The 23,906-nt window shown below is 46.8% G+C and overlaps 1 protein-coding gene across 2 annotated transcripts in view; it reads left to right on the forward strand.

Moving 5' to 3' along the window:
- The first annotated feature begins 241 nt into the window (after positions 1-241).
- Positions 242-23,906, forward strand: part of CTDP1 (CTD phosphatase subunit 1) — a 110,868-nt gene continuing 87,203 nt past the window's right edge. Inside the window, exons 1-2 of one of the 2 annotated variants that reach the window (XM_044293363.1) lie at positions 242-364; positions 21,771-21,854. In XM_044293363.1, coding sequence (XP_044149298.1) covers positions 297-364; positions 21,771-21,854 — 152 coding nt within the window. In that variant the 5' untranslated portion in view covers positions 242-296. Of the gene's footprint in view, positions 365-5,168; positions 5,902-21,770; positions 21,855-23,906 lie in introns of those variants that run through there. The other variant, XM_044293362.1, reaches the window with a different exon arrangement.

A 23,906-nucleotide genomic window follows, 5' to 3' on the forward strand; every position in this document is an offset into this window, starting at 1 on the left:
TTCAGGCTGTTTTACTCTCTGAAAAAAGTCTAAGGCGTACCAATACACCTTAGACTTTTCACCTACATTCAGCAGCACAGGGCGCGCAGTGATGCTGCTTGTGCCTCAAATAACTAATAGCAAAGCTCCATACAGTAAGGAGCTTTGCTATTTGTTAGTTTGGGCGGGCGCCAGAGCGATTAAGCGCCCTGCAGCAGGGGAAGCCGACGGGAGCTGAAAGGAGGAGGGGCCAGCTCCTGAGTCCCGAAGTATGAGGAGAGCAGGGGCAGCACTGTGCCAGCAAACCTGGCGTGGTAATGAAGACAAATGGAGTGCTGGACAACTGCAGGGGAGCCCGGACATCCAGTCTGACCGGCACCACAAGGTGACAGTGCAGCAATGTATCCATGTGTGTAATGTATGTAGTGCAGCAATATATCCATGTGTGTAATGTATGTAGTGCAGCAATATATCCATGTGTGTAATGTATGTAGCGCAGGGTGAGATCTACACACATCACGTACATCTCACACTCATGTATGTAGTGGGGGGTGTGATGTATGTGCTGCAGGGTGTAGTAAGTGCACAGCAGGCTATTATAGCCAAGTGATAAAGTACAGGGAAGATCCACCATATTGGACTGGACTTTATCACTTCGCCATAATTGCTTCATGTTATTTAGACCAGTAATGGCTCCCTGCATCATGGCTGGCGCTTTAATATAGGCAAGGGGGGCAATTGCCCCAGGGCCCCATTTCACCTTGAACCGGCCCGGCCCTGCCCTGCATACCCCTCTCAGGCCCGTCCACACCACCACTATTTATTTCTGTTGTTCTGCTCTGTTAGATAAGCAGAACAATGAAAATAATGGAAGGGTTGGATTTTTGTCATAATGTTTAACGTATAAAAAACAAAAACAAAAAAAAAACTGTATGTTAACGGATCCCTCAGACAGATGCCATCCATCACCATGGAGTTCCATTGTAAAAAACATAATGTATACGTATTTTTGCAGAATGGGAAATCGTAGTGTACCACGTTTTTCCATCCTGCAAAGTCTAGAGAAAAAAAAAAAAAATTATACATTTTTTTCTACAATGGAACTCTATGGTGACAGCTGCCACAGTATGGCATCTGTCTAAGGCGTCCGTTATAGTACAAGTTTTTTCATGTACCTTAAACATATGACTGAAACATGATGTGAACCCGGCCGAACTAACAGGAACAGAGCTGAACCGACTCCAAGGACCATGATGGGATCCATTCAGTTTCTGTTTGGGATCCTCTCTTTTTACCAGACAAAAAAAAACTGCTGATAACAGGAGAAAGATATATTTTTTCTGATAAAAATATATTACAAAGTTTCTTAGGGTTGCTTGTACTGTTGATTTATGCAAAGTTATGTGAAAAGTTAATGACCGTTTAAAGGAAATGTGTCAATTTTTTTTTTTCCTGTCAGTTAAAACCAGATAGATAAAAACATATCCTATTTGGTAAGTCTACTTTCACATCAGCGTTTTGGCATTCCTTTTTGAGACCCAGCAAAATCGGGCTAAACTTTTTCGTTTAGGGCCATTGTATTGTGAATGGGGTATGCTCCGTTCGGGATGCATCAGTATGAATTCCGTTCCGGTAGCATTCCGTTTTGTGACTGGACACAAAACAGCTGCGGTTTAGTGTCTAGTCATCGAAATGGAACAAACGGATCCATTACTAAAAACAATGTACTGTAAGTCAATGGTGCTGCATCCCTTTTTTCTGATCTGTCACCCACTGACTTACAGTACATTGTTTTTAGTGACTGATCCGGATTGTTTCATTTCGATTTAGCACAACCGCATCCTAATGGAACGGATGCATCCTGATGTGTTAAATCAAACGGAACAGCTTTGGTCCAATTTTGAGATCCTCTGCCGGATCTCAAAAACGGAAACCAAGGCAGATGTGAAAGTAGCCTAATCCGTTTTTATTTTCTGACTGCAGATTTTTTTTAAATTCTATTTCCTTGATTACAGGGGCGGCCATTTTGCCTAATCTGTTATTAACAGCATTTACAAAGCATTTAAAAAATTGCTTTATGGCCGCCCCATGGGCCATAGACACAATAGTTAGAGGGGACCTCATTGACTTCTATGGGAGAGTTTTCTAGGCATGATCTGTGACCTGCGCAGAGGTCATTGTACAAGGAAGAATACATAAGGCTCGACAATCACCTATTGTGAATGGTGGGTCTCGTCTTATCTATACATAAAGGTGATATATGCCATTATAAAAATAACCACTCAAAATTATTTAAAAATGTTTAAATGGGTTCTCATCTCACCTTTACCAACGCGAGACGAGACACAGTCCCAACCACCAGTCTGTCGGGAAAAAGCGGAGTGCGCCGATGTTTACTGAATAGGTCTTCAGTAGGGTTTCCAGTCTAGCACAAAACGGTCAGCATATTTGCACACAGAGAACCAAATTGCCCTCCAAATCTGTGTTCAAATATGGTGACGGTTTTGTGCTAGAGTGAAGAATTCAAATATTGTGAAAAAAGCAGCGCGGTCCTACACCGAAGACGCATTGACTGTTTGTGTGAACATTGCTTACTTCACATTTAGGACCAGCGACGCTGACAATACAGGCTACGTACCAAAGTGTTTCTTTTATTTATATAGTAGGGTTTCCAGGATTTTTATACTGATGGCCTTCCAGACAGGCCATGAAGATCAATCGGTAGGGTCTGACACAAAACACTAGTCAATCGGTTGCTTTAAGGTAGCTGCAGCGCCAGAACAACACCGTGTAGTGGACGGGTCTGCTTACGTTCACTTCGGGAGCAGTTCTGCAGTAACCAGCTCTAAGCACTACACAGCCGATGGTTCAGTGCACTACAGGCACCAGAGCTACACTGAAACACTCAACAGACGATCACCCCGCCGTAATCACACAGTGATCGCTAACCTCCGACACTCCAGTTGTGGTGAAACTACGACTCCCAGCACGCTCCATTCATTTCTACGGAGTGTACATCTTGGGAGCTGTAGTTTTACCACAGCTGTAGCACCGGAGGTTTGCCATCACAGGCCTATCCTGAAAATTTCATGCCCAAAACTGACATGTCACAGGTTTAAAAAACAAAACCAAACAGCACAGTATTTTATTTTGTGCATGGAACATGTATGCGTCACGTAGACGAGATTGGTTCTCACTCGCTTTGCCGGTGTTCTGCCAGAATGCTATACCCGGAAGTGATGTGGCTGCACCGAAAGTAACGCAGCCTCATCAAAATCGGCTGGAGGAGGGTGTGTGCGGCGCTGCGCATGCACACATCCACTAGTAAAAATTACAGCACCGCAGCGAGAGAAGCGTGCCCACGCAAAACTGGCCGGGACACACTGCGCGCATTCTGCTAAGGTATAGTATTCTGGCAGGCCATATTTCTGAAGGGCTCAGACCCTTCAGAAATGTGGCCTGCCAGAATACTATACCTTAGCAGAATGCGCGCAGTGTGTCCCGGCTGGTTTGGCGCACGCTTCTCCCGCTGTGGTGCTGTAATTTTTATTTACCAGTGGATGTGCGCTTGCGCAGCGCCGCACACACCCTCCTCCAGCCGATTCCGATGCGGCTGCGTTACTTTCGGTGCAGCCACATCACTTCCGGGTATAGCATTCTGGCAGAACACATCCGGACAGAAAATTCACATGACTTCCGATTCACTTTGTGGGCAAGCCCTTAGAGGCGACATGCAGATTTCCGGTCAGGAGGTGTAAAAACTGGCCTGCCGTGCAGATGTAGAGGGAGTCTTTCACCTAAACTGACCATTATAGAACACCAACCCCATGATCTGCATTATAGTCCCCATATTGGAATGCTACTTGCCGTATAGCTGTCCGTCACTTATTTATGCTAAAAACACTTTTACTCAATATGCTAATTAGCTCTGAAGGAGCCCAGGGGCGGCGTTCAAGTGGCCGGTGCCCAGTCTCCTCATCGCTTTTCATATGAAACCCTTCCCCTTTCACCGTTTTGGCCCACCCTAGGTTCTTCAGAAATCCAGTGCCGTTCACGAGATTCGCCGCGCCTATGCGCTTCATTCCCCATTCCGGCACATGAGCATTAAACGCTCTAGTGCATCTGCCCATAACGGGGAATAAAGTGCGCAGGTGCAGCGAATCTTGTGAACTGCGCTGGATTTCTGAAGAACCTAAAGCGGGCCACAGGGGTGAAAGGGGAGGGGTTTCATATGAAAAGCGACAAGGGGCCTGGGCACCGGCCGCTTGAACGCCGCCCCTGGGCACCTTCAGAGCTAATTAACATATTGAGTAAAAGTGTTTTTTGTTTTAAGCAAAAATAAGCGACGGACAGCTATACGGCAAGTAGCATGCCAATATGGGGACTATAATGCAGATCATGGTGTTAGTGTCCTATAATGGTCAGTTTAGGTGAAAGACTCCCTTTCAGATACAGAGCCCGACAACTCCTGCTGGGTATTTTCTATGTGGATTTCACTCTTTGCAACAAATCGTAGGCAAATGGTGAACAGTGGAGGTCAACATTTCTTCGAAGAATCGGTTGGGGTGCCCCCACACTCCATTCAATACAGAGGCTATAATTCAAGTACACCCAAGCCCCCTGTCTCAGCGAATAGCATTGCACTCCAGAGCACTGACAGCCCTGTCTCAGCGAATAGCATTGCACCCCAGTGCAGCCAATGCACAGAATTGCGTACCTGGGCACCGTGATTCCCTGGTGAATGCAGAGCATGGCAGCACCAGACATTGCAGCCCAATGCACCCACAGTCAATGTAGAGAATTGCTGCGCACCGAACGCCCGGTCAGAGCACGGCACTGCCCCCAAGCAAGCCCAAAGTCTGACTGAGGCAGAGCATAGCACCCTACAAATGATAGCACCTTCAAAGCAATACAGCTTAGGGCACCTACAGTCCAGTCAATGCACTGAACCCTAGCATTCCCACAGTCCATAGTCTAAGCATAGCATTGCACCCCAGCTGCGGCCCACTACTAACGACATTCAGCCGCTAATGAGAAACTCTGGCAAACTACTGACTTCCTAATCAAACTCCAAAACTGCTCCTCCCACAAAAAAAGTCGTCACGTGGCCATGACGTCATCAGAGGTCCTTTCTCCCACTAGGAAACAAGCGTCTACTAAACGCCTCTACCAACATGGCGTCCTGAGCGCAGACAAGCATCGTATTTACGTTCTACACGCTGACTGACGTCACGCCGTCATGCGTCCCCTCCTCTAAACGCAATGCTAATTTCAGCAAAGCGGGAAGACGGTGAACTGTGTCCTTAGGAGCGTAGCCCCGCCCACATCACTACAGCGTGCCTGCACCGACCGCGAGCTAGAGGGCGGGGCCTAAGCGCTGCGCCGGACTCCTCCCCTCTCTGGCACGGCCTGGCTGTTTACATGGGTGCCGCTCCCCCTCAGCTCTAGAGTCCGCTCGGCTTGTCCTGTCAAATCCCGAACCGTGGCCGCGCGGGGCGCTTCAGCGGCTCCTCCTCATCCTACGTCATTGCGGCTCCGCGCCTGGGCGCTTCTGTTGCCATAGAGACCGTGGCCTGAGAGCGAAGGGCCCAGCCTGGCTAGGGGCCGGGACATGCTGAGCATGCAGCGGAGAGCGCAGGAGGACGGGGAAGTGTCCAAAGCGAGTCCATGCAACGACGTCCGTTTCCCGGGGCCCCGACCCATGCGACTGGTGGAATGGAAGGTGTCCACTGGGATGTCGGTGCAGATCGGCTCCGTGCTGGCCCTCGGAGTCCCCATCCAGGGGGCTGACCCCAAGGAGCAGCGAGGCTCCCAGGACGAGGCCGGGAGGCCTCACAGACTCCCCGAGAGGAAAATCAAGTCGGACCGGGCCGGAGTGGTGCTGGAGCTGTGTCTGAAGCCGGGCCAGGTGGTCTCTGCAGGGTAAGCGCAGCGTTTCCCTCCACGCGCCTGTCGCTGAGACCTCCGCGTGGTGGAGTTGTTTACATGTGCGGCTTGTCGGGCCCGGGACCGCGCCGAGCCTTAACCCCTTCGCTGCCCGTCTCATCGGAGGAGCACGCCTCCCTACTGTTTGGCTGGTCCGAGGGGACACTTTTGCTTCGTGGTGTGGAGGGTCCGTTTTTCCTGCTGCACTTCAGTAGTTTTCTTTCATGCTATAGCAGAAAAATGATCTGAATATAGAAATTTCTAAAAATCCAAAAGGCATCAAATAATGAAATAACGTACAAGGTGGGGGCTCTAATGTACACACGGGAACCAGGCGAACGCTTTCCGGATCAATATTGTAAATGTAATAATGCAAATCTGTACCGCAGATCAAAAAGGGGGACGTTTAGGGATAACGGTGGGACTTGGGTCAAAAGTAGGGACAGTCCCTCCAAACGAGGGACACTTGGGAGGTCTTCTCTAGTCCGGTGGGCACATGCAGAAAATACATCCCTGGGACTTAGGCTAAATGCACGCGAACGTTGTTTGTCTCCGTGTCCGTTCCATTTGTTAGTTTTTTGGCGGATAGGATGCGGACAGTGCATGTCCTATTATTTTTTTCTAGTTTGCGGGCAAGGATAGGCGGCATTAGAATGGATCCGCAAAAAAACGGATGCCATATGGAACGTCATCCGTTTTCTTTGCGGACCACAAAACATACCGTCGTGTGCATGTAGCCTTGTTTTGGTGCTGTCACACTTGCGTTAAACTTTTCCGGTATTGAGTTCCGTCCTAGTTTAATCCTAATGCATTCTGAATGGAGAGAAATCCGTTCAGGATGCATCAGGATGTCTTCAGTTCAGGCACTGTACGGTTTTTAGACTGAGAAAATGGATCCGGTTTTGCCGTCTGCGCATACCTTCAAAAATGTGAAAAAAGATAAATACCGGATCCGTTTTTTTCGGATGACAACTGGAGAGACGGATCCGGTATTGCAATGCATTTGTGAGCCGGATCCGTCTACAAATGGTATCCGTTTGCACACAGATTGCTGGAATCCAACAACGCAAGTGTTAAAGTACCCTTAGTAGTGATCTGAGAGGGGTGTAATCCCAAAACGCCACGCCCCACTTCCGCAGGTGTATGGCTTGTTAAAGGAAATCTGTCCGTAAATCTGACTATGTGTAACCCAGTCCAGGGCTACACACTGCTGCCTGACACAATGCAAAACATACCTGTCTTAGTATTCTGGGAATTTCCAAAGTGCAGAAAATTAAGGCGTCTTTCACACGGGCGTTGCGGGAACATGCACGATTTTTCCACTCAAGTGCAAAACATTGTATTGCGTTTTGCACGCACGTGAGAAAAACCGGCATGTTTGGTACCCGAACTTCTTCACAGAAGTTCGGGTCTGGGATCGGTGTTCTGTAGATTGTATTATTTTCCATTATAACATGGTTATAAGTGAAAATATTGGCATTCTGAATACAGAATGCATAGTACAATAGTGCTGGAGGGGTTAAAAAAAAGAAATAATTTAACTCGCCTTAATCCACTTGCTAGTGTTGCCCGGCTTCTCTTCTGTCGTCTTATTTGCTGTGTGCAGGAAAAGGACCTGTGGTGATGTCACTCCGGTCATCACATGGTCCGTCACATGATCTTTTACCATGGTGATGGTTCATGTGATGACCGCAGTGACGTCACCACAGGTCCTGTTCCTGCACACAGCTAAGATGAAGACAGAAGAGAAGCCAAGCTACGCGATCAAGTGGATTAAGGTGAGTTAAATTTTTTTCAATTTTTTTTTAACCCCTCCAGCGCTATTGTACTATGCATTCTGTATTCAGAATGCTATTATTTTCCCTTATCACCACGTTATAAGGGAAAATAATAATGATCGGGTCTCCATTCCGATCGTCTCCTAGCAACCGTGCGTGAAAATCGCACCACATCCGCACTTGCTTGTGGATGCTTGCGATTTTCACGCAGCCCCATTCACTTCTATGGGGCCTGCGTTGCGTGAAAAACGCACAAAATAGAGCTTGCTGCGATTTTCATGCAACGCACAAGTGATGCGTGAAAATCACCGCTCATGTGCACAGCCCCATAGAAATGAATGGGTCCTGATTCAGTGCGGGTGCAATGCGTTCAACTCACGCATTGCACCCGCGCGGAAAACTCGCCCGTGTGAAAGGGGCCTAACGTTTATTCATATGCAAATGTGGTCTCAATGTGCCCAGCGGGGCGTGCATAATTGTATAGGCGCCCGTGCCCTCCTCTGCAACGCCACGACCCTCCTTCAGCTCCGGCCGGCATGCGCACTAAATGTGAGGCTGATGCCCACCGCAGGGCATTCAGTGCGCAAGCACCGACCGTTGACAATGCTCACCAGCCGGCCGGAGCTGAAGGAGGATTGTGACGTTGCAGTGGAGGGGGCGGGCTGGATGGAGCAAGGGGAGGTACTGGGAACAAGTGAAGAGGAGGGCTTGGGCTCCTTCAGAAGGCGTGCCTGGGCTCCTATACAGTTATGCACGCCCTGCTGGGCACATTAAGACCACATTTGCATATGAATAAAAGTCAATTTTCTGCACTTTGGAAATCCCCAGAATACTAAGACAGGTATGATTTACATTGTGTCAGGCAGCAGTATGTAGCCCTGGACTGGGTTACATATAGTCAGATTTACTGACAGATTTCTGCTGAAGGGCTTCTCCGAGTGTAGGGCTTGCTGAAGGGCTTCTCCGAGTGTAGGGCTTGCTGAAGGGCTTCTCCGAGTGTAGGGCTTGCTGAAGGGCTTCTCCAGTTTAAAAAAGAATCAGCTTCTTTATCAAAACTGTGGATTGTGTAAAAGCAAACTCACCTTTGTTACCCATAGCAACCAGTCACAGACATAGGTGGCATATCACTAGGCTATCCATCCCTAGAGCGGGGTCCCAGAGTGAAGGAGAGCACACTGTGCAAGCACTGCCACCTCACCATTGACTGACTGCTATGGAAGTTTCGAAAATACTGAGCACTGGCAGCCCACATAGTGGTGAATGGTGATGTGGGTGCGCTTGGACACCTTGCTCCCTGTTCACTGCAATGGGACTTGGACACATGGCTGCTCTCCCTTCATGTCAGGGCCCTCTTTTGGAGATAGGATGGCACCCGCATCTATCTGACATTGATCGCATATCCTAGCGATACACCATTAACGTGCCAGATGGGAATACCTCTCTAAGGATACATCCACACTGATCTGAAACGTGGCAGATTTTGTATGCAGAAAATCCTTAAAGTGTAACCGTCACAAAATCAATTTTGGCATATTTTACCACAGCAGCAGCATTATGCATAAAGCAATGTTTAGTTTCTTCACATACCAGTGTTTTCATTGAGTTTTCCCGTAGTTATGGCTGTTTAAACATTAACAATATGAGGACCTTCTCAAGATGGCTCCTCTGCCAGTTCTCTGAGGCCAAAACTGCTTTTCCTCAGGTCACACATACACACTTGCTGTAGCCAGCAGCTACCTGCCAGCCAATCAGATTGGATTGCTGAGACACGCCTCCTCACTCTGATGAGCCTAATGCAGGCATGCGGTGTGAAGGACCGCCCCTCCGTCTTCTTAGCCAGAGACAGACAAGCCTTAGCAACTGTCTTTTAGGGAAGCAGTGGGAAGGGACAGGGGACATTAATGAAAGCTGTTATTATAAGGTAATTACAGATCTCTTGACAATCATTGACAGACTAACTCAGGTATACATGCCTAGCTCTAATAAACTAGAAATAAAAAAAATATATAACAGTTACACTTTAACGTTTTACAGTAATTTAAAGAAATTTCTCAGCGTAAATTGACCTGCGGTGCGCCTTTTCTATTTACAGCATGGCCATTTATGTTGCAGATTTTCACAGCGGATTTCACTCTTGACAAGCACGGGATGAAATTCGGCAGCAGATCTGTAGGTAACTCATGCAGATTTTGCCACAGACTTTTAATTTTAGTTTTTTTTTGCAGCAAATTGTGTTTGGTGTGGATGTGTCCTAAAGGGGTTATCCTCCTCCTCTGCTACTCCTGTCCAACGTAGCTTGGCTCCCAGGTGCAATCTCCTTCCTGCTTTTGTCTTGACATACTGGAAATGCTTGCTCAGCAAATCCTAAACCTGTGCCCCGCTGTATGTGAGGACAGGATCGGAAGGTGGCGACCCGTGGGGTGCAGCAAGGCATAGGGAGGCGAGTGGCCCCCATACATAGAGTGTTGTCAGCCAATCCTGCAGAGAGCGGAGGGTTCAGCCGACAATCTAATGTGTGTGTGTAAAGCTCTTCCCTGACAGAGGAGAGAAGGATCAGTGATCCAGCACCTCATCCCCTTTATTTTTTTTTATTTTTATTTTTTTTATCCCCCTTCTTCCAGGAGATAAGTTTCCACGACAAGTGTTGGCCAGTGGCTTTCTTCTCTCTTCCCATTGACAATGCATACATGCTGGCCCCAACAGAGAGTGCATGGATATGGGGGAGTCATGAGACAGATGTATGGCCACCTTTTGAAAGGAATTGTCCAGTTTTCATCAACCCCTTTCATTTAAAGAGGACCTTTCATGTGTGTTTTTTTTTTTGGGGTTTTTGTTGTTGTTTTATACCTTTCCTTCCGGGGTACCCCCTGCTGAAGCTGCCACTCTGCCTGTGGCTGTCAAGTATCTCTCCTACGCTCCTCTGTGCCCACCTGCAGTTTTCCCACTCAGTATGTTAAAGAGGAGCTGTCACCGCTCCTGACATTCCTGTTGTAATAGGTAATAGCTTCATGCATTCCCCATGTAATAACAGTTCTGGAACATCTATTCTTATGGCGCCATGTTGTGCTATTTCTTTATTATTTCTACTAGAAGTTATGAATGAATGGTAAGCAGTCTGCAGTAAGGGTACAGAGGGGAGGTAACCAGTTGGGGGTGTGTCCCTGCACAGACTCACTCTATCCAATCAGTGCTGCCATTTTTAGACTGTGCAGGTACACCTCCCAACTGGTTACCTCCCCTCTGTACCCTTACTGCAGACTGCTTATCATGGTGTAGCGTCCTGGCTGCCGTGGTAACCGATCGAAGCCCCAGGATTACACGGCTGGTGCTCCGATCAGAAGCTGCTACTGCCACCAATGAGGAGGAGGGGAGGGGACCCTGTGACCACTGCCGCCAATGATTTGGAGCTGTTTCTGGTTAGCGAGAGGTCTGTGAGGGGCGGGACTTATTGGGAGAGAGGCGGGGCTTCGTGCGTGCCAGAACTGGCAGCTTCTGATACAGCGCTCCTGACTAGAAAAAGACCAGACGCATACGTAAAAATACCCATGAGTCTTTTTCTAGGGAGTAAAATGGCTTGTACAGGCGTTATTGCGACCTCTGCTTGTTACCATACAAAAGGGAGGATTGCTGCATGTAAATGCCTCTGAACAAGTGAGCAATGATCGGGACCGGTTGGTTCATTGCTCTGTATATCGGCCCGTGTGAACGCGTCCTGATGAGCGCTGTGCATAGAGTGCAGGATGTGGTAGTTGTTCTTCCTGTATTTTACAAGACTGATCACACGGGTCCCTGTATCTAGACTGAGATCAGCTCTGACGGTGAGAAGTGTCACATAAACAATCCCTTCCCCGGGATGTTAATAAATAACTAGAGCATGACTCGTAACTAAAAAGGCCCAAAAATCTAGCAAAAGTGTGCAGTATATTAAAGGGTCACTGAGCGTTGATAAATCTTTTGATATGTTATACAGACATATCAAAAGTTTTGCCTGGTGGAGGTCTCAGCGTTCAGACCCCCTTTGCGTATCCTGCTCAGAAGAAAGTGTGTGGAGCTGGTTCCATCTTCTGTAGTAAGGGGGCAGCTGGACGGGCACGCTCTTCTCTCCTCGTTCTAGTGATCGGTGGGGGTCTCAAGTTTCTACATTGGGCTGGACTTGTCTTACTGGTAAAATATAAATACAGTGATCCCCGACATGTGATGGCCTCTCGTACAGCAATAGCTCCATTCACCCACCATCACCGGTGCATCAGTACATTGGCATGTGTAGCCAATCAGCTTGCCTGTTTTCCAAACAGCGTACGTGCTATTATCTGATTAAAGGCAACAATCTGTGCTTTTATATCGCTGTCTCCTTCATCACTGTTTCTGGTGGCAATGCCAAGAGGCTGAATACGGATTAGTGGTGCTGATGGACTGCACCCTATGAAGTAGAGCGGGAGTCATAATGCATCTGCAGCCCTTCAGATCTCTTTATTACTGTGATAATATACAGTGCGAGCTAACGCCCTCCATTACAGTGTCAGTAACAGTGCCCCCATAACAGTGCCAACCAATATCCTCCATTACAATGTGAGTAATGATGCCCCCATAAAAGTGCCAGCCACAACAAAACCTGATTGTAGTGCGAGTCACAGATGCTCCTATCCTTGTAGAAAGGGATTAACCCAGGCATGCTCAACCTGCGGCCCTCCAGCTGTTGAAAAACTACAACTCCCAGCATTCTCGGACAGCCTACAGCTATCAACCTACAGCAGGGCATTGTGGGAGTTGTAGTTTTCCAACAGCTAGAGGGCCTCAGGTTGAGTATCCCTGGATTAACCAGTTTCCAGTTGCCATTTTTTCACATAAAATGGTCGTCCTGAACCAATTAATATTGTAGGTTGGTGGATCACTTAGACTGTATGGGGACCCCCCCCAGTTGTCAAAGGGGTTCCAATCAGTGATGTGTAGGGACACACCGCTTTGACAAGGCAAGAGGTTAAACCCTGTTGTCAATGTATTCATGTATTTCTAGGAGGAATAACATAAGAATAAGACTATGCAATACAAAAAAAAAAATGCTCCAGGTTGTAACTGAATGGACTCCATTGTAGACAGTTATGGCGGCCCAGGTCAGTTACGGTGATGTGAACCCGGCCTTAGCTAAAAGCAACATTTGCAGGGTAGCTACATTCTCCAGGCCGCCCTGAGGGCACCCCGGCTTTAGGCAATATGGACTCCCATAGCTGGCTTCTCCTTATTATCACGGAGCTACCATTCACATTTGTGGAGGAGACGTCTCCTGTGATCCTGATAACCCTAGTGACAGTAGGAAAGGGGTCCAATGACCTCCAGATCAGACCTCGCAGGGTATGTTCACACCATTAAAATATCCCTTGTTTATGGGGATGAACAGTCGTTATTGCGATCATTCCTCCCCATACAGTGTTGGGGGCACATATTTGACTACTCGGGACAATGTGCTGCCGACCAATTAGGTGCCACGTGATAGGTGTGACCACCCGACAAGCGGGACCTTAACATGGGGCATTTATGGGGATCAAGTGTTTGTGGGATTGCCCCAGTCCTTAGAGGTCCTCTCCGAGCCCTGTGACCTGTATAAGAGCGTTGTGGTGTATATACAGGGCAGTGGGGGCACAGCACCCCTGGTTTGGTGCAGGCTGGCACTCATTAGGTGCTGGGTCCCTCCGCCATGCGTCTGTGTGGATGCGGGGCCGGAGCACTGTTTATCCAGCAAGCAGCTTGCTATACTCCATCCAGAGCACATCTGCTGGCGTTCCCATCTGTGTAGCTGCGCTCTCTGGAGAGATGGGGGAAAGGGCCTTTTTTTGTTTTCCATGACTGCCTTTGAGGCTAGCTGGTAAACAATGGTTTCTGTAAGGACGGGGGTGTGCCCACAGCTGAACGTGTGCCATGTGCTGCTCCAGGGAGCAGGTGGAGGGAGGGTGGCAGACACAAACCAGAACCTTCCAGTTTTATCTCTGATTTGCTGAAGAAGTTGCTTTGGTATCTTAGAGCCTGAAGAGTTACCAGTCAAATGAGATGCTAAAAGTTTAAATTAAAGCTTTCTTTTTTTTTTGCACTGGTGTTGAAAATGTTAACCCTTAGGTCCCTTTTGCTCAAGCAAGTTCCACACTTTGGGCTCGCAGCGTGTGTCAGTAATAGCACCTGTCCTGACCTCCCTAGCACTGAGGGGGTGCATAGCATTATGGTGATTTATGATGCTATGTAAGGTAACCCTTACAGTACTGGAATGTATTGTATAACACTGACAGCATTATGCCAGTGTAAAGCCTCATTGACATGTCAGTGTTCCACGGACGCGTGCAGTACGTGTTCTCCACTAACAGCACACGGGCATTCACACATCAGGGTTTTAGCACGGTCCGTGGGTCTGTGTTTTGTCCATGTTCACGGATCTATCACGCCTATTATACTCTGGGTCTGTGAAAAGCCCATCCGTGTTTCACAGATCATCAGGAAGAGATGCTTTAAAAAAAAAAATTTCAGCGGTTTAGTTTCAGTAAAACACTAACACACGGATCCATCACAGACATCTTCATGGATGCATCACTGACCTCCTTCTCACGGATTTGAGCACAGACATGGACGTGTGAATGACGCCTAACTGATGGAAATAACTGACCAAATAACTGAAATGTGAACTTGGCCCAAATAAGGGCTCATGCACATGAATGTGGGACGCCAACACTTGAATGGGTCTGCAACCTGGAAGGCATGGAAGCACTACGGAGCGCTTTTGTGGCATTTCAGTCCGTGCCTCCGCTTTTTTTTGTTTGCAGTGCGGATGGATCTTGTACCCATTCAAGTTAAACGGCTCTGCATCCGTCAGCCCCGGCCATTGGGGACCGACTGTGGTCCCCAGTGCGTGGCACGGGTTCGTGTTAATCAGCCCTAAGACGCACCTACATAAATAGGTCGGAAAGTAGGCGCAAAAGTTAGAAAATTTCTGAAGTCATGCACACGACCGTTGTTTTGGTCTGCATCTGAGTCGCAGTGTTTGCGGCTCAGATGCGGACCTGTTCACTTTAATGGGGCCACAAAAGATGTGGAAATGTAATGGATGTAATTTCTTTATAGTACATAGATGTATAAATCAACTGGGGGGGAAAAAATAGTGCCTTGTATCATCAGACGCCACATAGCGGTGTTTCTAGGGAGTATATCTATAGATAATATGGGAGTGCCAGGGGAACACTGTACACTATGTGTAGATGTGGGAAAGGTTATTTGGAGAGAAATGCTTTGGAATACAGTAAGGCCTTCTTAGGCCTCTTTCAGACGAGCGTATTGAGATCCGTCAGTATTCTGGCTCAGGATCCTGATGATATACCATCAGTATGGTCATCAGGCCTTAGGGTACTTTCACACTTGCGTTTTTCTTTTCCGGCATAGAGTTCCGTCACAGGGGCTCTATACCGGAAAATAACTGATCAGGCATATCCCCATGCATTCTGAATGGAGAGTAATCCGTTCAGTTTGCATCAGGATGTCTTCAGTTCAGTTGTTTTGACTGATCAGGCAAAAGAGAAAACCGTAGCATGCTACGGTTTTATCTCCGGCGAAAAAAACTGAAGACTTGCCTGAATGCCTGATCTGGCATTTTTTTCCATAGGAATGCATTAGTGCCGGATCAGGCATTCAAAATACCGGAATGCCGGATCCGTCATTCTGGTCTGCGCATGCGCAGACCTTTAAAAATGAAAAAAAAAAAAAAAAAAACGGATCCGTTTTGCCTGATGACACCGGAAAAACGGATCCGGTATTGCAATGCATTTTTCTGACTGATCAGGCATTTTTCTGACTGATCAGGATCCTGATCAGTCAGAAAAATGCCTGATCAGTCAGAAAAAATGACATCCGTTTGCATACAGTTTGCCTGATCAGGCAGTCAGTTCAGGCAACGGAACTGCCTGCCGGAATCAAACAACCCAAGTGTGAAAGTACCCTTACATGCGTATTTCTTCCTTGTAATGTGCGTATTTGGAAACAAACTCGGACATGCTGCGGATTTCAAATGCTGACAGAAATTATACGCCCATGTGAATAGCTCCATTCATTAACATTAGCAGCGGATTCCGAAACACAAAATCCGGACCGTATACGCATTGCAAATACGCCCGTCTGAAAGTGGCCTTAGGCTAGGTTTGCACATTGAGGGTCATTTACTAAGAGTACCATGTGATTATTTGGCGTAAAACAAGTCACAAAACCCTGTTTTGCAAGTTTATTAACGCCAGTGTGACAATATTTTGTTGCAGAAGTATTTCTGCGCCATCCTCGCCACGTGGGACTTTGGCACCGACTAATTTACCATCTTTTACCCTAGAGTCCCAGAGGAGCCATAACAGTGTTTTTTTTTTTTTTTTGTTTGGTCCGGTGTAAGTCAGAGGCTGGAGTAGTTTTCTGACCAGAAGCACGGACTGTCAGAGGTTTGCCCTCAATGTTAGACCCCCATCAGACCTTATATCAGCCCTGAATGTCAGACCCCCCCCCAATCAGAGTTTGGGCAGGATCGCACATTAGGCCTCATGCACACACTTAGTTTCTGTCCACATCTGAACTTCAATGGGGCAGCAAAAGATGTGGACAGCACAGCAAAAAAATAGTCCTATTCTTGTCCGTTTTGCTGACGAGAATTGACATTTGAAAAATACTGCGGGGCCTGCAGACGGAAAAATGCACACGACTGGTATCCATGTTTTGAAGACCACAAAACCAAATATGCCCATGTGCTTAAAGGGAACCTGTCACCAGGATTTTGTGTATAGAGCTGAGGACATGGGTTGCTAGATGGCCGCTAGCACATCCGCAATACCCAGTCCCCATAGCTCTGTGTGCTTTATTGTGCAAAAATAACGATTTGATACGTATGCAAATTAACCTGAGATGTGTCCAGTGTGAAGGAGCCCAGCACCGCCCTGCATCCTCCGAATCACCTCCTTGCTCCCCGATGGCAGAAATTTAGAGCGCTGTAATCTCGCAATGCGCAAGTTAGCGCATGCGCAGTGTCTTCATACTGTTCCCTCCCTGTGCTGGCATCAGCCTCAGGGAAGGAACTGCGCATGCGCTAGCTCGCGCGTCGCGAGATTACGGCGCTCTGACTTTCTGACGTCGGAGCAAGGAGGAGATTCGGAGGATGCGGGGCGGTGCTGGGCTCCTTCACAGTGGACTCATCTCGGGGACAGGACTCATCTCAGGTTAATTTGCATTTGTATCAAATCGTTTTTTTTTTACACAATAAAAGCACACAGAGCTATGAGGACTGGGTATTGCGGATGTGCTAGTGGCCATCTAGCAACCCACGTCCTCAGCTCTATACACAAAATCCTGGTGACAGGTTCCCTTTAAGGCCTTATGAGGATGTATAATGCTGTGTGACCCTGAGAGTCCTGGAATCTACTGACATAATGCTGTCGGTGTAATACAATAGATTTCAGGACTTTCAAGGTCACAGCATTATAAATCAGTATAAAGCCTCATGCACACAACCGTTCCGTTTTTTTGCGGTTCGCAAATTGCGGATTCGCAAAACACGGAAACCGCCTGTGTACTACCGCAATTTGAGGAGCGGAACAGGCGGACCATTGTAGAAATGCCTATTGTTTTTCGCAAAACAGACAAGAATAGGACATGTCTTATATTTTGCGGTGCAGAGGCACGGACCCAAAAGCCCACGGAAGCGTATTGTAGTGCATCTTTTTTTTTTTGAGCTTCCGATCCGTTCCTCCGCAGAGTGCCATTGCGGACCCAGTTGCGTATGCAGGTCCGCAATACTGGCACGGGCAGGCCTACGGTTATGTGAATAAGCCCTAAGGCAGCGGATGCTGCACAAGCCTGTTTTATGAATCAATACAAGAAATGCCCATAGATGTCCCCATTGCCAAAACTTAGTGTATCAATAAATATTGTGGCTAATAAAAGGGTCCAACTAATCAGATACCCCGGTACAAGCTCCTAAGTATACAAGACAACAAAAACAAAAAATGGAGCTCACAAAGTACCCATATAAAACATTGTATTTAATCAATTAATAAATATACCATTAAAAAGGTAGAAGTGACAGAACAGACACCATCCCGGCAATACACACACCACAAAAATGGTGTCATAAATGGATAAAAGTCAATATTCCATACGTATAAATGGATATTAGAAACAATAGACATTAGGATGAGTCAGTGATGGCAAAAGTCACAAAAAATACATAGAATGAAGATATTGGCAAGCTGAATGTATAAATGCGGACCGCCAAGAACTCCAAAAGGACAATAGCATAAACAGGACTCGCCCACAAGCAGTGTGTGTATACCAGAATGGCGCTACCTACGCCCGGACGAAAGCCACGCCGAAACGCGCTGTGGGCGAGTCCTCTTTATGCTATTGTCCTTTTAGAGTTCTTGGCGGTCTGCATTTATACATTCAGCTTGCCAATATCTTCATTCTATGTATTTTTTATGACTTTTGCCATCACTGACTCACCCTAATGTCTATTGTTACTAATTTCCATTTATACGTATGGAATATTGACTTTTATCCATTTATGACACCATTTCTGTGGTGTGTGTATTGCCGGGATGGTGTCTGTTCTGTCACTTCTACCTTTTTAATGGTATATTTTATGACTTAATAAAATACAACGTTTTATATGGGTACTATGTGAGCTCCGTTTTTAGTTTTATGGTATATTCAGACACACACAGCCTCTTGATGGACTACATGAAGTTGCCCAATGAAGAGCATTGCAGTTGAATGAAGTCTGATTCTCGTTTTTGAGTCGCTTGCCTTCCTCCCCCTCTGAACAGTGTGAACGATCGGAGAAAGTCAGACGATGCTGTTTGACGTGCTAAAAGACTGGAAGTAGAATCCACGAAGTGACTTAAAAAAGATTAATACTTTAAAAAATCTGTAACAACACTGAATACCACTGCAAAAATGCATGTGTGTTTTTTTTTGTTTGTTTGTTTTTTAATGCATTTTGGTACAGTTTTAATTGCACTTCCACTGCTGTGTGTGGCTGCACCCTAACAGCCAGACACAGGATTGTAAAGGGGTGAGGGGGACATGAAAGATCGGACAAAATAAAGGCGATTACTGCAGAACCGCTGGAATTAAAAAATTTATTTTTTTCAATCCATTTTCGGTGTTTAGTGTGTCTTTAAAACTGAATGTATTAGTGTATTTACATGCTTCCTTGGTGCTTATGGGAAAAGGTATGGAAGGCACCATGGCAGCCTGGAATATCTGTGGAGAGATCTATAGTCGTCGCCCGCTCTCCGGCACTCTCTGTCACTGCTTGGGAACATGTGAAAGCTGAGGCCACTCACTGGCTGCCCATCTGTCCTCGTGGTAGCGGTCCGATGGGGACCCAGAACTGAGCAGGCAGGTCGCATAAAGAGTTCTTTTTATCTGCAAATGAGAATAATTCAGTTACTTATGTAAACACTCGGTGGGACCAGTATGGCCAGTTCTGGTCACCCTGTACATCTTTTTTTCAAGGGAGGTTTGTTTCCTTTTGGTGGCAGCATGGATGGTCATCCCTTACCATTAGTGGACCACAACTCCTCCCTCTCTGGCGCAGTGGGCCATCGCTTCTATGCGTCTGGTCCACTGCTCTCTGGACTTTAGCCACATATTTACAACCTCTCCTGGTATTTTCTTCCACTTCCTGCCTTTGACCTTCCCTTCTTTTTCTTTTCTCATACATTATTCGAGATGTCTTGGTAGTTTTCCTTTTAGCCTATAGTTACGCTCATGTTACGTGCGCTAGCAGCTCGATTTTCAGAGAACTTTTCTTGTGCTGATGTCCATTTCAGAGTACTTTATTATTTTTTAACTTGTTCAAAGTCAATGAAAACTTGAGTAAACCAAACCATTTTAATTTGTAATAGAATTTGGCCCCACCTCTCTGTTCACTTCTATGGGACTGACTGAGATAGCTAAGAACAGTACTCGGTATTCTCATAGACAGTGATTGGAGTGAGGGTCACCATGTGCACTACCAGTCCACGGATGCAGAGGACTCCAGGACCCCTGTTCTTATGATAGGTGGGGATCCTAGCTGTCGATTGGTGATAAGTGTTGTTTGTGGGGTAACGCCTTTAAAAAGGAACCTTTCATGGTAACCAAACTGCTGTCAGCATGTTGTAGTCTACTCAAAAGCATTTTGGTATTTATGAGTGCCAGGTTCGGGGTGTGCCCTGGGTGGCTCCCTCTGGCTTCTCCCTGCTCTGCTGGGCTTGATTGCACAAATAGAAAAGCCCCCAAACCTCTTAAGGGCCGTTTCAAATGAACAGGTGCATTGTGGGAATTGCACTTTGTGTATGACCATGATCCACATCGCATGGCATTATCATGATTTATAATGCTGTGTGTCTCTGCTTGACCTTACTTCTACAGGATCATAGTGACCTAAAGCTGTCAGTATGCTCCTGTAGCAGTAAGGTCAAGCAGAGGCACACAGCATTATAAATCATGATAATGCCGTGCGCTCCTGCAAGTCCAGAAAGGAGAATCACTCTGCGTCCATTGCGTGATTCATGCAATGGACTCGCTCGTGTGAAACGGCCCTAAAGAGGGCCCTTACACACCTGAATATAGTGCTAGTGTTTGTTTTTTTGTTTGTTTTAAAGGAGGGAGACTTTATTTTTTTATTTTATTTTTTTGCACATGATGGTGGAGATTTATCAAAACTGGCGGTGTAAAGGATAGCAGAATCAGATTGATTCTTTCATTTACCACAGGAGCTCTGAAAAATCAAAGTTGGAATCTGATTGTCTTCTAAGGGCAACTAAGCCAGTTTTCCTGTGCGTCAGTTTTGATTAATCTCTCCCATAGGCCTGTATTACATGTGAAGATAGCTAACAAGCGTTCATTGGAATGCTAGTTAGCGATGATTTGCCAATGTAAAAGTGCCGCCGATTACCCAATGAACGAGCAAACATTCGTTCATCAGGCAGTGTCAATTTTTTAGGCACGCTGTTTGCTTGCTGCAAATTTTGCCGTCCAATCGCGGTCTGCTGCCAGCAAGCAATGATTCTGTACGGGGACAAGCGATGGCATTATCAATTACTCCTCACCATACTGTGGAGGAGATCACTGCATGTAAATACAGTGGTCTCCTCCACTGATGAGCAGGTGATTGCCGGGAAGGGACGCTTCCTTCCTGACAATTGTCAGCCTAATCTGCTGTTCCAATACCAGTCTAAGGGTCCATTCAGATGTCTGTAGGTGTTTTGCGTTCTGCAAATCACGGACACCGGCAATGTGCGTTCCGCATTTCACGGACCGCACATTGCCAGCACTATAATAGAAAATGCCTTTTCTTGTCCGCAGTTGCGGACAATTGGACATGTTCTATTTTTTTCAGGAACAGAAATGCGAAACCGGAAATGCGGATAGCACATAGTGTGCTGTCTGCATCTGTTCCAGCCCCGGAAGGACAAAGAACACCATCTAATTATCAAAAACACTGGTAGCAAAATAAAATGTTTTGTGTTCCCCTCGGGCCCAGACCTAAAGCTAACATCTGGAGCTGGTATTTTTACTGCAAAAAATACAGGTATAACAAAGCATGTAAAAGCACCCAAAGGGGTTTTCCTGGGATTTGTTTTGTAAAAACCAGAACAGAGAATGTTAAGTAAAAAAGCATTACTCCCCTCCACAGTTCCGCCGTTAATCAATGCTGTACTCCATGTCCCAGCTCATACAGTGGAAATGCCAAGAAAATCCTGCTCAGTCTGCTATTTCTGGCATGTTTAGTTGGGATAGGAAGTGGAGAGCAGTATGGACCACAACAGTGGCATGGGATTGATGGAGGTGAGTAATGCTTCCCTTTTTTTTTTTTTTTTTTTTTTATATATCTTCTGGACTGTTTTTGAACAAATCTTAAAAACAAACAAACCTAAAATGTTTTTAAATTGTGTTGTCTTGCTCTATGTATAAGATTACTAAAAATTACAGCATATGTTTTTATTTTTTAAGTCTGAAAAAAAGATTTGTGTTTACACCTCCGGTCTGACCGATTCTAAATGTCCATTTTTTTTCTTTTCTGTGCTTTCAATGCAGTGGTGTTTTGGTAAGGCTATCGAGTTGTAACCATCCAGTGGTTATGAAGGGATTGTGTGCAGAATGTGGCCAAGACTTAACGCAGTAAGTAAAATGTTGTTGACTTGGTAAGACTGAACAAACGGCAAAAATACAGAGCAATGATTATTAAAGAGCCGAGGGAATCGTCACCATGAAAATGCAGTGTAATCTGCAGGCAGCAGGAGGAGTTGAGCAAATTGTTATTTTGTTTTATGGGAAAAGATTCAGTAAAACCTGTCTCTTATTCACTTACATCACTGGTGTTTCTATGCTTAAAGGGCTTCTGTCACCCCACTAAAGTCTTTATATATTTTTTTGGGCTAGTTACATTCCTTATAGTGCGAATATGAGAATATAATGGTGTTACTTACTTTCATTCGGCTAATGCTAATTAATCCTGAAGGTTCCCAGAGGGGCGTTATGTTCCACTTTGTCTGCCCAGTAACGCCCCCCTGCAGTGCCCAAAACGCCTTCCTCCTGAATCCCTAACCGCCCACAGTGTCTCATTCCTCTCCTCCCCCTCCCTGACGGCCGAGCGAAGTCTCGCGCAGGTGCAGTACCCACTGAGGGCTGCGCCAGTGCGATTTGCTGGAGACTGAGGGAAGAGCGAGCATCGGACATCGCTGGGATCGGCGCATGCCCAGTGACGACGATGAAGCTCCTGCCCTCAGTCTCTAGCAAATCGCACTGGCGCAGCCCTCAGTGGGTACTGCGTCTGCGCGAGACTCCACTCGGCCGTCAGGGAGGGGGAGGAGAGGGATGAGACGCTGTGGGCCGTTAGGGATTCAGGAGGAAGGCGTTTTGGGCACTGCAGGGGGGGCGTTACTGGGCAGACAAAGTGGAACATAACGCCCCTCTGGGCACCTTCAGGATTAATTAGCATAATTATAAAAGTCGTTTTTCAGCAAAACTACTGGACGGATTACAGTATAGAACAGAAAAGTCGATTCAAGGTAATCTGTGGAGCATGACTGGTTTAAAATCTGAATTTGAGAGGTGACAGAATCCCTTTAAATTAACTCCTTCATACTCCCTCATCTCCTCAGACTAATATATTATCTAAGCTCACTGGTATTGTGCTGTTACTCCACAGAATATTTTACAACTGTGGGTGACAGTAGGGAGGCTCGTCCCCATCGCGGCCCGCTATTGGCTGGCCATCCCCCCTTCTCCGGATGTTTTCATCCGCACGACTGGGAGATGCAGCGGTGGCTGCGTGGGCATGGGGAGCGGGGTACGTATAACCTGTATGAGGTGCCGTGGCATTCCCTTTAATTGTATTTCTAGCTTATGTGCTTACAAATACAAATTTAATTTCCTATTTTCCCACATGTTTCTTCTGATCTCTCTTATTATCCTTCTAGGATACCCGTTTTACCAATTTCTTCCTTATCTTCTCTTTATTTTCCTCAAGAAATTCCAATGAACTAGAAATCCTTGATTTTTGAGTATATGTGGGGCATGATTAGGGCTGAAATGATTAATCGATTTAATCGATGCAAAAAATACTCCATGTACTTTCCCTGCATCGAGGATTTGTTTAAATAACGTGACCACGGAGCATGAGTGAAGTGAAGCTTCTCACTCACCTTTCCGTGGCCTTCCGACTCTGCACCACGCTGCACTGGCCAGGGCCTTGCGTGCACACATCGTCGGTACACTGACTGACGCTGTGTGTGACGTCAGGTCCCTCTGAGTGCATGCTGGGATGAAGACGCGTCTCCTGCGGACTCCATGTGTCAGTGCATGCCGCACCGCCAGGAAAGTTAAGTATATAGTTGGCATCGGGGGGGGGGGGGGGGGGGCACTTGTGATTTGGCATGGAGGGGCTGATCTGATGGGAGTGGGATACATGGTGGATGGCATGGAGGCACTGGGGAAGCGTGACATCATGGCAATCTGGATGGCATGGAGGGGCTGGTGGCAGTGCCTCATGGGGGCACTGGGGGACATGGCATGGAGGGGCTGATCTGATGGTACTGGGGGAGTGGGGGACATGGCAATGGATGGCATTGGGGTCTGGCTCTGATTGCAGCAAGGAGGGTCTGATCATGGTGGCATGGGGGTCTGATTGCGGGCTTGCCGCATGGGGGGACTGATTTGAGGTCAAGGCAG

Source organism: Bufo gargarizans, chromosome 5, assembly GCF_014858855.1.
Source record: "Bufo gargarizans isolate SCDJY-AF-19 chromosome 5, ASM1485885v1, whole genome shotgun sequence".
NCBI lineage: Eukaryota > Metazoa > Chordata > Amphibia > Anura > Bufonidae > Bufo > Bufo gargarizans.